We start from the raw sequence: 17,631 nt of genomic DNA, 5'->3' as shown, positions 1-17,631 counted from the left end.
AGGGGAAAAACTGAAAGGGACCTGAGGGGCAACTTTTTTCACACAGAGGTTAGTGCATGTGTGGAACAAGTTGCCAGAGGAAGTGGTGGAGGGTACAAATATAACATTTTAAAGGCATCTGGATGGGTATATGAATAGGAAGCGTTTAGAGGGATATGTACAAAATGCTGGCAAATGAGACTACATCAGTTTAAGGTACCTGAGCGGCGTGGACTAGTTGGACGGAAGGATCTGTTTCTGTTCCGTATAACTCTATGACTTTATCAGTGAGTCCTGAGGGATGTATCAACCTTGAGAAAGGTTTGCCGCTCATGGTTTGAGTTACTAGATCTGATCTGAATCTATCCCATTTAGCACATCAGTGATGCCACGCAACACACTGAATAGTTTGAAAATAGAATGCCTTTTCCACAAGGACTGTGCAGTGGTCACTTCCATAAACACTGTATTGGATAGACACAGCAGTGACAGGTGGATTGATGAGGACAAAACCAGGTGCCTTCTTATCCTTACATTGTTTCTCAAAACACAAGCAGCAAGCCTTTCTCGCTGAATTTGTTTCAGTGCACATGACTTCAAGGTAAAGTTGAACACAATGGATACAGCAAATGCTATGAGCCTAGACAATATCCTAGCTGTAATACTGAAGATTTGTGCTCCGGTGCTAATGGTGCCCCTATCCAAGCTGTTCCAGAACAATAACAACACTGACAGCACTACCCAACAATTTACTAAGTTCGGCATAGTTGCCTGATACACAAAGGCAGGGCTTGTCAACTTTATCTTGATATCATGTGCACTGAATCAAATTCAGCAAAAAGGTTCTGCTGTTCATGGTTTGAGAAACAAGGTTAGGGTAAAAAGGTTCCTGTTCACAAAAAGTGGCACAAAAGTAACATTGCCAACCAGCACATCATCAGTTTGTTCCCAGTCTTAAGTAGGTTAATAGCAGGAGAGATGTGGAAATTCTGTGGCGTGTAACTCAGGGAGCGTGATGGATTCTGACAGCTCCCACATGTCTCCAAAATTCAATACCATTGACAATAAAACATTTTTTTAAATGATTCCTCTCACCTTAAACATTTACTCTCTCCATCATCAATACACCCGAGTTGCACTGCTGATTACTGCATATCTTTCTATCTCATTAACAAGATTGGATTAAATTAATTCCGGAAAATAGCTGACGTCCAATCACAAATCCTGGCAGGACATCACTATTCATATCCTGCCAATTAGTGTCAGTATTTATTATTCCTGTTGTCTGTGTTATGACTCTGAGCCAATTTCTTAACTAATGGTGAGATGAAGCCCTTGTGTAGCCACTGATTTACCACTAAAAGACATTAATTTCTGAAAAATGGAGAAGGTTGTCCAAGGAACTTCCTGCCCAGTATTTAATTGCTGAGGTGGTATGAAGAAGTTGAGGATCTATCCGATGAAACTATCCTTCTCACCAACTTCTTCAACATATCCAGGGAGGGGAAAAATGAATATGCAAATTCTTTCTTCAATATGGTTTCTGCCAAACCCGTTGACTATTTCTAGATTGACAAAACAATAGAGAGATATGGGCCAAGGGCTGGCAAATGGGACTAGGTTAATTTAGGATAGCTGGTTGGTATGGATGAGTTGGATCGAAGAGTCTTTTACTGTGCTGTACATCTCTATGACTCTAATAGCTTGTCAATATATAAATGCAGAGCAAGAGTCAGCATCTCAGTCCATCGAGCCTTCTCTGTCATTTTATATGATTAAGACTGTGTTCTCTACTTTCCTGTCCATCCCACATTATCTTTAACACCCTTGTCAGTCAAGACTCTATCTAACACAGCTTTATCCTTTGATTTATAATAGATAGATAGGTCGTTCCTGTGGGAACATTCCACCATTTATTAGCTCTTCCACTGTCATTTTCAGTGAATATATTTTATTATAATCCCAACAAAACACTTGATTTCTTTGCTTTGCTGCTTCATGGTGAAGTAAATTAAAATGCCATATCCACTTTCTTCTTTATGGATTAACTTAATTCTAGATCCCATTCAACAATGTAAATGCAGAAGGAATGGATTAATTTGCACACAATCTTTTAGGTCTCCCATTGAAGTTAGAAATCAATGCTAAAATTCAATATCAATGAGTGCAACCTATGAATGGCTACACTTCAGATATGAATAGTGCCCCTTCCATGAAACATTAACTATGAGCAAATACTACAGATTCAGAACATTAACACTCCATGTTTTGATCCGATTGGAATTCTATTCTTGTTAAAATCCCTCACAGTTTGATCACAATCAGAACTTCACTAGAATCTTAAGTAAAGGTAAAATTGCCATGGTCTTACCAGACCATAGAGCTGGTCTCTCATTAGCAGGTGAGGGGAGAAGTTAAGAAGGAGAATCCTCCATGGTAACTTCAGCTGATGCAGGAGTCAAACTCACACTGCTTGTGGCACTCTGTACAACAACTCAGTCCCCAACTGTAATAACTACTAGAAATTGGTTGTGTTTTGAAAGCGGTTCCTCCAATCATGCTCAATGTCACATTCCAAGATTTGGGGCCACTTTCAAATATTGAATTACCAAAGTACAATTGATTCCATGATAATATTAAACAGAATTTAGTTCTTTTGTTAATAAATGATTTGATGAGAGGACTATCAGTGTAACACCTGAATTGAACTGAATTGAATTTATTGTCACATATACCGAGGCTCAGTGAAAAGCTTTGTCTTGTGAGCAATAAAGGCAGATCACAGAGTTAAGTCACATAGATAGTAAATAATAGGTAAACAGCAGCAAGAACAAAAACACTTAATGTCCATGATGTGGGCTGCACCAGCTGATTGTGCTTGGTGGATTAAAGAAGTAAATTACAGATCTCATACAGAGTATAAACCAATGATGGTGTGGTTATGAATTCAACAGAAGCCTTGATATCATTAGTTGAAACTTGAAGCTGTTTCATATATTTAATTATTGTAAATTAAAACCACTCAACGTTCTTTTCTAAGTCCTTGATGAAGGCAAATTATAAGTTCAAGCAATATTTATACTAGTACTGATTTAGCAACAAGCCATTTTGTATTTCATACAGTAATACAGATTTCTGAAAGCTGAATTGTTAGAATAATGGTCAAGTAAAATAAGTAACACACAGCCACAGATTAATTGGTACTTCTGTAAGGAAGCCAAAATGTAAGGAGAAACTGCACACAGCATTCAAGATGTGGTGTTACCAACACCCTGTATAAGTGAAGCTTAATATCCTTCCTTTTATGTTCAATTTTGCTTCATCTAAAGAATAGCATTCCAGTAGCTTTCTTAATTCCTTTTATCAGCATTCTAACTTTTGTGACCTGATGTACCAAAACAATTATATCACTCTGCATCTTGAAATTCTGCGATCATTCTTCATTTAAGTTATAAATTATTTTATGATTCTTTCTGCCAAAGTGAACAACTTCACATTTTCCCAAACTGTACTTCATCTGCCAGATTATTGGCTGCTCACCCAACCTACTTGTATCTGTCAGCATCCTAGTTTTGTACAATTCAAAACATACCTTCCTAACAGTCTTTATGTCATCTGCAAATGTAGCTACCAAGCCATGGCTCTTCTCAGCTAAGTCATTGATTTAAATTAGGAAAAGCTAAGACCCCAGCATACACCCTTACAGTACTCCATGCATTACTTCCTGACTATGACCAATAATGCACACACTCTGTTTTGCCAGCAATCAATTTTCTGTCCACGCTAATATGTTACCCCTATGCCATGAGCTCCTACTTTCCACAATAACCCTTGATGTGGTACGTTGTCAAATGTCTTCTGGAAATCTAAGTACAAAACATTTTTAGACTCCTTTTATCTACATGTGTTGTAGATCAATCAAACAACTTTAAAAAATTGGTTTAACATAATTGCCCTTTCACAAAACCTCACTGACTTTTCCTGATTACTGTGATTCCTTTCTATGGGCCAAGTCTTAATTGCCTTCATGATCAATCTAACACCCTTCTACCACAACAGGTGTCAAGCTAACTAATGGTTTCCTGTTTCCTGCCTCCTTCGCTTCTTGAATAGAATAGTTCCCTGTGCTAGTTTTCATTCTCCTGAAAATTTCCAAACCTAATGAATTTTGGTAAATTATAGCCTAAGCATGTATTGGCCATCTTTTAAGAACCTATGATAAGTCCACCAGGAACCAAGGATCTGCCAGTCCGCTGTGCCATCAGTTTGCTCAGCACTACTTTTCCAGTGATTGGCTTTTCAGCTTGTTCCTTTCATCTTTCCATTTCTTGATTAACAGTTAATCCTCAAATGCTAACTATTTCTTCAATTGCAGAGGCAGAATCAAACCACTGGACTTCTTTATCCCCCACTTCCTTATTATCTACAATTAATTCCCCATTCTTATTCTATAGAGAACCAACATTCACTTTCCTCACTATCTTCCTTTTAACGTACAAGAAGAAACACTTATTGTCTGTTTTTACACTTCTAGCCAGCTTTTCTTCAAACTTTCAGGATTTTTCTCCAACTTAATCTTTTTGTCATTCTCTACCATCTTTTATACTCTATTCAATCATCTGACCTGCCACTCATCTTTGTAATTATTTGCTTCTTCCTTAACACTGAATCTTCCAAAATTATCTGAATGTGAGGAACATTCCAGTAGATTGGTAAAATGCTGATATAATTTATCAAAAATTGTAAACTGGTTAGTTTAACATCTGTCAGAAGGAAATAGTAGAATCCATTATTAAGGATGTGATAACAGGACATTTTAGATTAGATTAGATTACTTACAATGTGGAAACAGGCCCTTCGGCCCAACAAGTCCACACCGCCCCGCCGAAGCGCAACCCACCCAGACCCATTCCCCTGCATTTAACCCTTCACCTAACACTATGGGCAATTTAGCATGGCCAATTCACCTAACCTGCACATCGTTGGACTGTGGGAGGAAACCGGAGCACCCGGAGGAAACCCACGCAGACACGGGGAGAACGTGCAAACTCCACACAGTCAGTCGCCTGAGGCGGGAATTGAACCCGGGTCTCTGGCACTGTGAGGCAGCAGTGCTAACCACTGTGCCACCGTGCCGCCCATGGAAAGTCAAAAGTCAAAAGTCAAAAGCAATTCATCACAGTCAGCATGGTCTTATGAAGGATAAGTCATGTTTGATTAATTTGGTCAAGTTCTTGGAAGATGTAACAAGCATAATGGGGATCCTGCAGAAGCAGTTTATCTGGACTTCCAGAAGACATTTGATATGGTGCCACAATAAATGTACATAAGGTAAGATCACATGGTATTTGGGGTAATTTGTTAGCTTGGACAGAAGATTGGCCAACCAGAAGAAAGCAGAGAGTCAGGATAAATGGGCCTTTTTATAGTTGGTAAGGTGTAGCCAGTGGGCTGCCGCAGGGTTTGGTCCTCAAGCCCCAACAATTTTCTATCTATATTAATGATTTGGGTGGAGGGATAGAAGGTGTAATAGGCAAATTTGCAAATGACACTAAAATAGGAAGGAAAATAAGTTGAAATAAATATTTTCACATGGATAGGTTAGGTAAATGGCCCAAACTTTGGCCAATGAAGTTTAACGTGATTAAGTGTGAGATTATCCATTTTGGTCGGAAGAATAGAAAGGCAACTTACTATCTAACTGGAGAGAAATTTTAGAGTGTTTGGTGCACAGAAATCTGGATGTCCACATGCATAAATTGCAGAAAACTAGAATGTAGGTCCAGTAGATAAAAGAAATGTTAACGGAATTTTATAATTTCCTACTAAATAAATAACATATAAAATAGGGAGGTGTTGTTCAAATGTACAAGGCATTGGTGAGACTGCATCTGGAGTATTGTGTACAGTTTGAGTGCCCCCTACCTGAGGACATAGTAGCATTGGAGGTAATTCAGATTTACTAGATTGATTCCAGAAACAAAGGGTTTGTCTTATAAAGAGCAGTTTAAGCCTATATTTTCTACAGTTAGAACAGTGAGAAGAGATCTAATTGAGGTATACAAAACACTAAAGGGATTGACAACATAGATGTAAAGAAGATATTTCCTCATGTGCGGCAATCTAGAATGAGTGGTCATAGTTTTAGGATGAGGAAAAACAGATTTAAAACAGAGATGAAGAGAAAGTGCATCCCTGAAAAGATTGTGAATCTGTGCAATTCACAACTCCAAAGTGCAGTCGATATTGGGACACTGAGTAAATTTAAGAAGGATAGAGACAGATTTTTAATTAGTAATCAGGTTGAAAGGTTGTGGACAGCAGACATCAAAGTGGAGTTGAGGCCAAGATGAGATCAGCCATGATTGTATTTAATGGTGGAGCAGGTTCGAGGGGCCGAATTGCCGTCTCCTGTTCTTAGTTCTTATGCTTAACTTATTTAATTAACCTCGAATGATGGGTCCTCTGTTTAAGAAGTTTTCTCTACTGTAGGAATATGCTTATTCTCAGCTATGATTGGTGATGGACTGAATTCCCTGCTTTTCTTCAACATGCCATGTATCTTCTACACCATCTGAAACTCTGGACAAAGCTTTAGTTTTGTATTTTTCTGTAATAATGAAATATTTGGTCACTTGGCAGTACAGAATTTGAATATCAATGAAAAAGTACACACTGTCAAATCGTTTCATCTGTCACTCATCAGGTCATTTGAAAGAATATCAACTTCAAAGGAGTAGCAATTTATAACGCATGAGATAAGGATGCTGAACGGTTGCAAGTCAACTCTGATGGATTGTGGTGTTGCCTTGGAAAAAGTTCCAGGAAACTATTCCCTCTATGTTTTTGATTATGATGTACTGTTAATGTTAGTTCTACCCTTCACTAAAGTGATAATGACAACTTCGTACCCCAGCCTATTTGTGAATCTGGAATTCATCATCTACCACACAAAGAGGCAAATCTGCTAATACTCTGGATGTAGGTATGCTCGCCGAGCTGGAAGGTTCATTTTCAGACGTTTCATCACCCTACAAGGTAACATCCTCAGTGGGCTCAGGCGAAGCACTGTGGATTAGTCCTGCTTTCTATTTATTTATGTTTGGTTTCTTTGGGTTGGTGATGTCATTTCCTGTTGTGAAGTCACTTCCTGTTCTTTTTCTTAGTGGGTGGTAGATGGGGTCTAACTTGATGTGTTTGTTGGTAGATTTCTGGTTGGAATGCCATGCTTCTACATGTCATACATGTCTTTGCTTGGCTTGTCCTAGGATGGATGTGTTGTCCCACTCAAAGTGGTGTCCTTCCTCATCCTTATGTAAGGATACTAGTGAAAGAGGGTCATGTCTTTTTGTGACTACTTGGTGTTCATGTATCCTGGTGGCTAGATTTCTGCCTGTTTGTCCAATGTAGTTTGTTACAGTCCTTGCACGGTATTTTGTAAATGACATTAGCTGTCTTAGTAAGAGGATTAAATTACAACTGCCAGGATGTGGACAAGAAAGATTTCTTAGCAGCGTTAGAAACAACACTAAAAGACAACTAACTAACAGAAGAAACCCAGCAAACCATCAGATAGGTAGTTGCACCAACATTAAGCGGAAAAAAGGAAGGAAACACACTCAGTACACAAGAAAGGAAAGCACTGGAAAGACTTAAAAAAAGATAAAAACATTGCTATCCTACCTGCAGACAAATCGAAAAGACTACATTGAAAAAACGAAGGCACTAATTACAGATAGCAACACTTACTAACAAGTGGCAATAGACCCAACCTCACAATTAGAGAACCGAATCACAGCCCCACTCAAAACAATTCAGAAATCTGGAGACATAAATAAGACCGACTTACAAAAAATGAAACCAGATGGCGCCAACACACTACGCTTCTATGGATTACCCAAAATTCACAAACCAGGAGCCTCCCCTCAGACCCATAGTCTCACTACCTGGAACACCAAATTACAGATTGGCCAAGGAGCTACACCAAAGACTAAAACATTTAGTAGAAGATTCACACCACTCCATCCACTCCACCCAAAATTTCCTGAAGACCATCAAAGACATGAAGATAGAAGAGGATGAAATAATGGTTTCCTTTGATGTAACAGCCCTGTTTACATCAATCAACATTAACATGGCCAATGAAACACTGACTACACTATTAGAAGACCCAAAGACACATAAAGCAAACACCACTAACTTCATCAACAAGGACTGTATCATCAAGTTAGTGGACCTATGCCTTACTACACACTTCACCTTCAACAACAAAACCTACAGACAAACCAACGGAACACCCTTGGGATCTCCAATATCAGGGTCCTTAGCAGAGGCAGTAATGTAGAGACTTGAACAAATAGCTCTGTCAACCATCCAACCCAAACTTTGGGTCCGCTACGTGGATGACACCTTTGTCATCATTAAACAAAACAAATTAGAGAAAACCTTCAAGACCATCAATAATACTCTTACTGGCATAAACTTCACTAAAGAGGAGGAAAGCAACAACAAACTGCCATTCCTAGATGTCACAGTAGAGTGAACAGCCAATGGGAACTTCAAACCAATGTCTACAGGAAAACAACACATACCAACCAAACATTGAACGACAGAAGCAATCATCCCAACATCCACAAACGAACCTGCATCAGAACATTATTTCAATGAGCCAACACACACAGCAGCACAGAGGAACTACACAGAGCAGAGGAAAATCACCTATATGATGCATTCAAAAAGAACGGGTACCCAATGAACACAGTCTGCCGATTTCTCAGCAACAAACCCAAACAAGCAGACAAACCATGTCCAGAAGCCCTAGCCACTCTCCTCTACATCAAAGACATCTCGGAAATGACCGCCAGACTACTCAGACCCCTTGGCATCATGGTAGCCCACAAATCCACCAACACACTAAAACAGCAGGTAATAAACTTGAAAGACCTTACACAGGCAACAAGCAAAACTAATGTCATTTACAAAACACTGTGCAAGGACTGTAACAAACACTACATTGGACAAACAGGCAGATGATGAAGTGCTCTTTCCCGCAAGGTCAATTGTCCTCCTCCTCGGCTGCTGCCTGACCAGGATACATGAACACCAACTAGCCACAAAAAGACATGACCCTCTCTTACTAGTATCCTTATATACAGGTGAGGAAGGATACCACTTCGACTTGGACAACACATCCATCCTAGGACAAGCCAAACAGAGACATGCATGAGAATTCCTAGAAGCATGGCATTCTAACCGGAACTCTATCAACAAACACATCGAGTTAGACCCCATCTACCAACCCCGAGAGAAAGAATAGGAAGTGACTTCACCACCGGAAATGACATCACCACAGGAAATGGCATCACCAACCGAAAGAAACCCAAACATCAATAAATAGAAAGCAGGACTTATCCACAGTGCTTCGCCTGAGGCCCACTGAGGATGCTACCTAGTAGGGTGACGAAACATCTGGAAATGAACCTTCCAGCTCAGCGAGCAAACCTACATCCAGAACCTCAACCTGAGCTACAAGTCTTCTCAAAGCTTGCTAATACTGAGTTAAGTCGTGACTTATAGTGTGACTTTAACATCATCCTTTCACAAGGCCCAATATTGCTAATAAATGGAGAACACCTGTTTCAGTATTTGCACTTTTTACAGAAGTTTTGAAATCCACATGAATGAAAAGGATAACTCCAGTGAAACCAAAGCAATGACTTCCATCAATCTGCTGACAAGTCACTCACTGGTAGAATGCAGTCGTTCAAGAAGGCAGCTCACTAACACCTTCTCAAGGGGAACCAGGGACAGGCAATACATGTTGGCCAGCCAGTGATGTCCACATCCCTCAAATGAATTTTTAACTAACTTTCTGCAGTTTAACCATTATACCCACTTCAACAATTGTCTTCATAAATTTTCATTAACAAAACAAGGCACAAGTCATAATGCTCACATGGTAGAGCGCAAAAACAATGTAATGGCATACTATCAAAACCTGTACAGCAGCTGTGATAAAATGAGCTTTCAGCACTCTTTGAATTCTCAGTATTTTAAATAGGATCAACCACCACTGTACTTCAAATGGGATTACAGGTTGAAATTGAAAAAATATCACTAAGCCATAAATCCCTAATAAAATTTAAACAACTGATCCATAATATGTACAACAAATTACCTCAACTACAGGAAATATATAAAGTTTTATTATTAAGAAACAAATAAAAATAACTTGCCTTGATCAGTTGGTATTTTCTTCTGCGCAGTCATATTAGCAATTAACTTTTCTTCAACTGTCAGAAGCTGCTGATGCTTCTCCTCAGTATCTACTGAACTTGGAAAAGCTGTGGTTGATGATGAAACAGTGGGAAATGTTGAACTTTCCACAGCCCTTTGAGTAGCTACTTTCTGTGCAACAGAAGGTTTAGAAGTTGCTGAAACCAGTCTAGTTCTGGATGACGGCATTGTGAAATATTCATGATCGATGTCAGGTTGTGAGGCTGTACCAGTCATATCAACCTCCAAGATATCAGGAGGCTGTGTACCTGATTCATCAATAATGACAACCTCTTCAGCTGTCGTCTCACCAGGCTCATTTTCAATAATAATTGGAGTTGCACTCATTTCCACACGCTTAGGTTTCGCTGAAGTTTTTATTTCATGATCAGTCTTAGAAGTACCTGTACCAGGTCTAACTTCAACAAGAGGAGCCGTGACTGTTGATACCATTTCAGGCACTGTTGAGGTTATGTTTATCCGCGCTGCAGTGGTAACAGCAGTGGTTGCCGTTTTGATATCAGTAGGCCCTGCTGTTTGATAGCTTGTGGGATATTCCTTTTGGATAGCTGTTGACTCTTCCATGGTGTGTGAATCCTCTTTCCTTTTTACTGCTATGGATGGGGTAACAGGAACAGATTCATTCTGGGAAGTGGAAATTTCTTGTTCCAATGTAGGTGTTTTGGTAACTGGTGACATTTCAGTAACTATTACAGAGCTTACTTTCTCATGGGTCCTCTCAGTATCATCTGAAGTGGGAAACTTCATAGAAATGTTGGTTTCAATCTCAGGGATTAAAGTGGCCTTCTGTGTTGAGATAGGGTGATAGGATATTGCTTTCCCTGACTCATCCTCAACCTTAGCAGAAAATGTGGACGTTGATGGAGTGACTGGATGTAATTCAGTGCCCGGACTCAATGTATGATCTTCCTTGCTCACATGTTCAAATGAAATCGTTTCAACAGTACTAACTTTTAGTTTTTCTTGGGAGCTTGCAACTGTGAAACTTTCAGTCAATGACTTTGTAGCAACTGGCACGACTTTTATTCTCTCATAATCAGTAGATATTGTTTCAACTGGATGAGTTTTGTCTACAGATACCAATCTAGTTTTTGCTGTTTCCTGAGGAGTTATCACTGTGGAAATATGGTCTTCTCTTTTTGCTTCTGATGTTTGAATGGTTGCAACAATGTCATGTGTGTCATTTTTCTCCCCAATTTCTGGAAATGGTGTCTCAAATGTTATTTTGTGTTCAAAAACAGAAAAGTGGATTTTTTGACTTTCATCAATAGGTTTTGTTTGGGAACTCAGATCAGCGGTGATGGGCTCTGGTGCATCAGAAGATGTGGATTTATCCTGTGACAGCTGAGTTGTCATATCCACTTCTCTATCACGTTCAACAGTAGAAATATCTGGTTCTACTCTAGAGCTTGTAACAGGGTGTTCTACACTCATCTCTTTTCCCAACTGTTGTGTGGCCTGTTCTGGTTCTTTTTCCTTGTCTGCATCTATTTGATGACTTACAGAAACTATGTGATCAGTATCTTTTGTGCTACTTTCTACTTCTCTATCTACATTCAGAGTTACAACAGTACCAGCTGCAGGTTCAGCTGTTGGTGGGCTAATTCTTAACACAATTGTTGGCAGTGTAACTTCTTCAACATGTTTGATTTTTCCATCTTTAGTTGTTATGGATTGGATTGTAATGATGTCCATGTCTCTTATAGAGGTACTCACCTCTTTCTTGCCATCCTGCTCTTTCTTTGGCGCGAAGCTAACATTATCTGTTACCTTCGTGGCCATCTCTTTCTGAGTACCATGTTCTGCAGACTCAGTTTCATAAACCACTGGAACTGGCGTTATTGATGATGTAATGAATTTCTCATCACCCTTATCTTCTTTTTTCACATACTCTTCAATCTTCATTCCATCCTGCCGTGTTGAAGCTGGTTCACTAACGTCAATCCCTGCAGCAGTAACACTTACTGTTACCTTCTCAGCTACCTTTTTGGGTTCCAGTTTTTCCCTCTCATCCTCTGAAAAAGTAACTGAAATATCAGAGATGTGAACTTTTTCAGTTGGCTGCAATTTACCTGTGGTTGAAGTTCCAAATGTTGAAATTGTTTCATGGTCATCTCCTTCCACCAGCTTAACACTCTCACTTGCACTCTCTATTGTAGTTTTCATAGTGTCTGGTGATCTTGGCATTGTTGTGCCACTGGTGGGTTCCTTAACCTCTTGTTGTCTAGCAGCCTGGGTGTCTTTATCTGAAATTTCTATTTTCTCAGTACTGGCAGTCACAGGTAGTTTCAGCTTATTGTCGTCCTCTGCTACAATATCCATTTCAGTAAACAATGTGGTTTGTATGCTAGGCTGAGCTTTTACTTCCTTGTGGGCAGGAGCACTTGTAATTTGAAATTCTTCTTTGACTGATGGTTGAAATGAGGCAGCTAAAGTTGCTGTCTCTTTGACTAACTCCTGGCTAATGTCTTCAGGATGCCCAGTAACATTTTTGCCATCTGGAAGTTTTGCACTGTATACAGCTTTGGAAATTTCAGTGCTCGGACTTTGTTCCATTGTTGTTTTTACAGCAACTTCATCACTCGGCCTTTCTTTAATTCTTGGAAACATGCTGTGGCTTTGTGTGGTTACTTTTTCCCCAAGTTTCTCAATATCAATTTTGACTACATGAATTCCAGTTGTCAATTCTTCTTTTGATGTAGATTTAGGGGTTAAATGAGTACTTATCTGCCCTTCTTGAAAAGGCTTCGAATCAAGGCTCATGCTCTGATTATAATCTTCAATAACTAATGTTGGAGATAGTTCTACTTTCTCAACAATCAAATCAGTTGCAGCTTGATGCACTTTCTTTGGGCCAGAAGCAATTTGTGGTGGTGTTTTCCTTAAAGGCTGACCTATGAACACATAAAAATAAATGTTGAAATTTTGTCAGAATACCACTGTGGGGTTATTTTCCACATTACACGGGACTTACATGAAAAGTTTCAAAATTCATATAATTTTCCATTTAATTCGACAAAAGTAATGCAGACATTGCTGAGGTTCTTTGGAAAGATGCTATGAAAACTTTAGCAGAGGATCCATACAACTTTGAGGCTGCAATGCTTGTCTGAATGAAGCTTGCAGGAACCCAAGATGTACTATGAGTGACATGGGCTCCCAAGACCCCATAGAATTGGGAGTCCTCCCCCTCTCCACATATTCAGGCGGTGTCAGTACTTGAGGGGTATAGTAGCTTTGAGATCATTTTAGTTTTCTGGAGGCTTAGATTGATGATCCAGAAACATGAGTCAAAATTCCACCATGGGGAATTTAAATGCAATTAATAACACAAACCTGCAAAATACCGCAGATAGTGATGGCTAGTATAAGGGGACATAGCTTTAAATTGAGGGGTGATGGATATAGGATAGATGTCAGAGGTAGGTTCTTTACTCAGAAAGTAGTAAGAGCATGGAATGCTCTGCCTGCAACAGTAGTAGACTCGCCAACTTTAAGGGCATTTAAATGGTCATTGGATAAACATATGGATGATAATGTGTGTGTCGCTACAGTTTTATCAGACCACAGGAGCTGCTCTCTTATTAGAGAGAAGTGACTGGTGATGATTTAACCTGAGGGCCACCAGACTTCAGGTGCAAGAAGAGGTTGAGAAGGAGAGTCCTTCATGATAACCTCAAACCAGTGATGGGAATTCAAACCACACTGTTGGCATCACACTGCTCCGTAAACCAACAATCCAGCCAACTGAGCTGAACCATTCCCATGAATGATAATGGAACAGTGTAGGTTAGATGGGCTTCGGATTGGTTTCACAGGTCAGCCTAAAATCAAGGACTGAAGGGCCTGTACAGCGCTGTAACGTTCTATGTTCTAGGAGAATATAAATCTGTTGTTTTTATTCATCTTTATCTGGTGATTCCAAACCCATAAATGTTATTGACGCTGACTGGCCAGTGAAATGACCTAAAAAGCCAGTGAGTAGTATAAGGATGTGCCACAAATGCTGACTTTGCCTACATTGTCTACATTCTCTGAATTAATTAATAAAAATAGGATAATCACATTTCAATTACTGGCATCATATGAAAATTCAGGCACTGTTAAATGTTGCTAACTCAGCGTTGAACATTCTAATAAATGCGGCCTATTAAAATGCACCTATGGTCGGCTCTTGGTAGATGTGGTACCTGTCAGAAGAAAATCACCTTTCTAACAACCATCCATCACATGGGATAAAAGAACAGGCAGTGTAACCATTGTACAGTTATGGGTTATGGCTTCTGCTTTTTTTTCACCCAGTCATTCACTTTATAGTCAGCAGGGATCAAAGCCAAATCCATCAGGTCAGCATGTTAAGCATGCAAAACCAAACAATCCTAGTGATTCCTAGTAAACACAAAAATATAAATAGGGTTTCTCCAAAGTTTTCCCAAGACATCAGCAATCGTCAGGATAAATTCACCACCCAAGATATTTTCAGTATGAATTTTATGTTAAATATTAATTTTCTCCTTACCAAATTGATAACCTTCACTTAGGATCTGAATGCTAGCAAAGGAGTCCATTCTGGAGCACTGCCTTTTGTGAATGTACATTGATGATCCATTTGTTAATGTTTACAGTTGTTTGGCAACCAGGAAGCGTGAAGCCCATTTTAGACGTCAGGTCCTAGTCACCCCAAAAGGTTGACTGTCAGCCAGTAACAAGGTGATAGAAACACATGCTTAAGTGATTCTTTTCCATTAGTACGGAGATTCGAAAGCTGGGGTTATTTTGAAATGCACTTCAGAATGTAATTTTTGGTTGGATAATTGTAAATCTTTACAGCATTGCAGTGATAGTTCAACAGCTTTGACAACACATTGAAGTAAATTTTGCATGAATGTGTTTCGTATAAAAACAGAGATGAATTACATGAGAACTTTTCTTTAATGATAATGATTAACTTTCATTTTTCGAAGTTCTTAAAATGCACATAAAACCAAGAATTGGCTTTTTTGCTTTCATACTTAAACCCTGCCATTTCCTGACATTCTAGACTGGCTCCAAAATGACTAAAAATCGTAATTGAATCAGACAAAGCTGCTTTTGGCACAGAACAGCAATTCATGATCAGGCATAAGTCAAAATTAATTATTCATCACAAACATTTTCAGAATCATTCAAAATAACTTTGTACATTTCCCAGCACTACACTTTTTATGACATTATGAGTAGATGATAAATTGTGACAGTTAGATCATAGAACATAGAAAAGTACAACACAGAACAGACCCTTTGGTCCACAATGTTGTGCCAAGGTTTAACCCTAATGTAAAATATAGGTAACTTAACCTACGCACCCCTCAACTCACTGCTATCCATGTGCATGTCCAGCAGTCACTTAAATGCCCCCAATGACTCTGCTTCCACCACCACAGCTGGCAACGCATTCCATGCATTCACAACTCTCTGCACAAAGAACCTTCCTCCTATTATCTTCAAACTATGACTCGTCGTACCAGTCAATCCTCCCCTGGGGAAAAGTCTTTGGCTATTGACTCTACCTATTCCACTCATTATTTTGTACACCTCGATTAGGTCTCCTCTCTTCCTCCTTCTCTCCAGAGAGAAAAGTCTGAGCTTATTCAATATTTCTTCATGAGGCAAGCCCTCCAGTCCAGGCAGCATCCTGGTAAACCTTCTTTGCACCCTCTCCATAGCCTCTGTATCTTTCCTATAGTAGGGCGACCAGAACTGGACACAATATTCCAAGTGTGGTCTCACCAGGGACTTGTAAAGTTGCAGTAAAACCTCGCAGCTCTTAAACTCGATTCCCCGTTAATGAAAGCCAAAATACCATATGCTTTCTTAACAAACCTATCCACTTGGGTGACAACTTTGAGGGATCTATGTACTTGCACACCCAGATTCCTCGTGTTCAAAGATCCCTCTGCCAAGAATCCTGTCTTTAATCCTATATTCAGCATTCGAGTTCGACCTTCCAAAATGCATCACTTCGCATTTATCCAGGTTGAACTCCACCTGCCATTTCTCAGCCCAGCTCTGCATCCTGTCTATATCATGCAGTTACTGTTGACCTTCTTCCTAATGACTTAATCCTAATGTATGGATAACCCCTAGCTACAGGAGGAGGCATGTTTTTGTACCAAGTGTGCAATTCAGGAACTCACAGTCTGAGCAGGATTGCCACAACTATATATGATGCTATGAGTTAAATTATTGATGTGACAGCATACAGAAAAAGATAGGTTTTCCAATTTCAAGCACATGCTGCATTTAAATTTTTTCCCCATCTCGTTAAGATCAGTGATGCCAACTGGCTAATTCAGCAGTAATGTGCAATTGGAAAAATTACAACTAAGCCAGTATACCTTACCTTTATGCCAAATATGCTTGTCTGCTCATTTTAGTTGATCATCTCCAATTACGCTTAAGAACACCACAATGGGTGTAAATATTTCATCTTAGTTTTATTTAATTTCAAATGCCTCTTCTAACCAAAAATTTGGAATAATACATTTATATTTATTGTGCTTTTGAATCATTTCTAAATTTTAAATTTTAAACAGAGCAGAGTACACAAAATTCAAGTACCGACTATTATGATGCACTGAAAGCCTTGTAAAAAATGTCTAGTGCAGCCTTATGGAAACTTCATATGCTTAAAGTTACACATTATTTCCTACTCTGCAATTAACAACTTCTGGCAAAGAGCTGTAACCTCATAGAGAACACACCAAAAAACTGTGTGGGTATGTAGTCTGGCTTTCTTATTCAGTGTGAATACCAGTCCTCACAGGCAAGAAACCATCTTAGAAATATGCTCTTTATATTCTGATGTCTATGTTTGTCTTAAGGTCTACTTCATGCTTATACAATTTGCTTCAAATAGTCAGGTGCACCTTTCTCATACCTAAATGAATCTTACCCCAGCAGAAAAATAAAACTCCACAAAACATAAGCCTTTGATCTATTTTCTAAACATGGAATATCATTGTGTTAGAATGTAAATGTTTCTATGTAGTTGTACAACGTCCTTACAGGCTTACAACTAGGAGAAAGTGAGGACTGCAGATGCTGGAGATCAGAGCTGAAAAATGTGTTGCTGGAAAAGCGCAGCAGGTCAGGCAGCATCAAACGTTTCGGGCATAACCCTTCTTCAGGAATGAGGAGGGTGTGCCAAGCAGGCTAAGATAAAAGGTAGGGAGGAGGGACTTGGGGGAGGGGCGTTGGAAATGCGATAGGTGGAAGAAGGTTAAGGTGAGGGTGATAGGCCGGAGAGGGGGTGGGGGCAGAGAGGTCGGGAAGAAGATTGCAGGTGAAGAAGGCGGTGCTGAGTCCAAGGGTTGG

General features: G+C 39.5%; 1 protein-coding gene across 1 annotated transcript in view; it reads right to left on the bottom strand.

Moving 5' to 3' along the window:
* vcana (versican a) overlaps positions 1 to 17,631 on the bottom strand; it is a 197,942-nt gene that overhangs the window by 122,215 nt on the left and 58,096 nt on the right. The window contains exon 8 of the mRNA XM_043702808.1: positions 10,215 to 13,169. Within this exon, the coding sequence (XP_043558743.1) occupies positions 10,215 to 13,169 (2,955 nt within the window). The remainder of the gene's footprint in view (positions 1 to 10,214; positions 13,170 to 17,631) is intronic.

The sequence above is a fragment of the Chiloscyllium plagiosum genome, chromosome 2, assembly GCF_004010195.1.
Source record: "Chiloscyllium plagiosum isolate BGI_BamShark_2017 chromosome 2, ASM401019v2, whole genome shotgun sequence".
NCBI lineage: Eukaryota > Metazoa > Chordata > Chondrichthyes > Orectolobiformes > Hemiscylliidae > Chiloscyllium > Chiloscyllium plagiosum.
The sequence above is the reverse complement of the archived record's forward strand: the minus strand, read 5'-3'. Positions and strand labels throughout refer to the sequence as shown.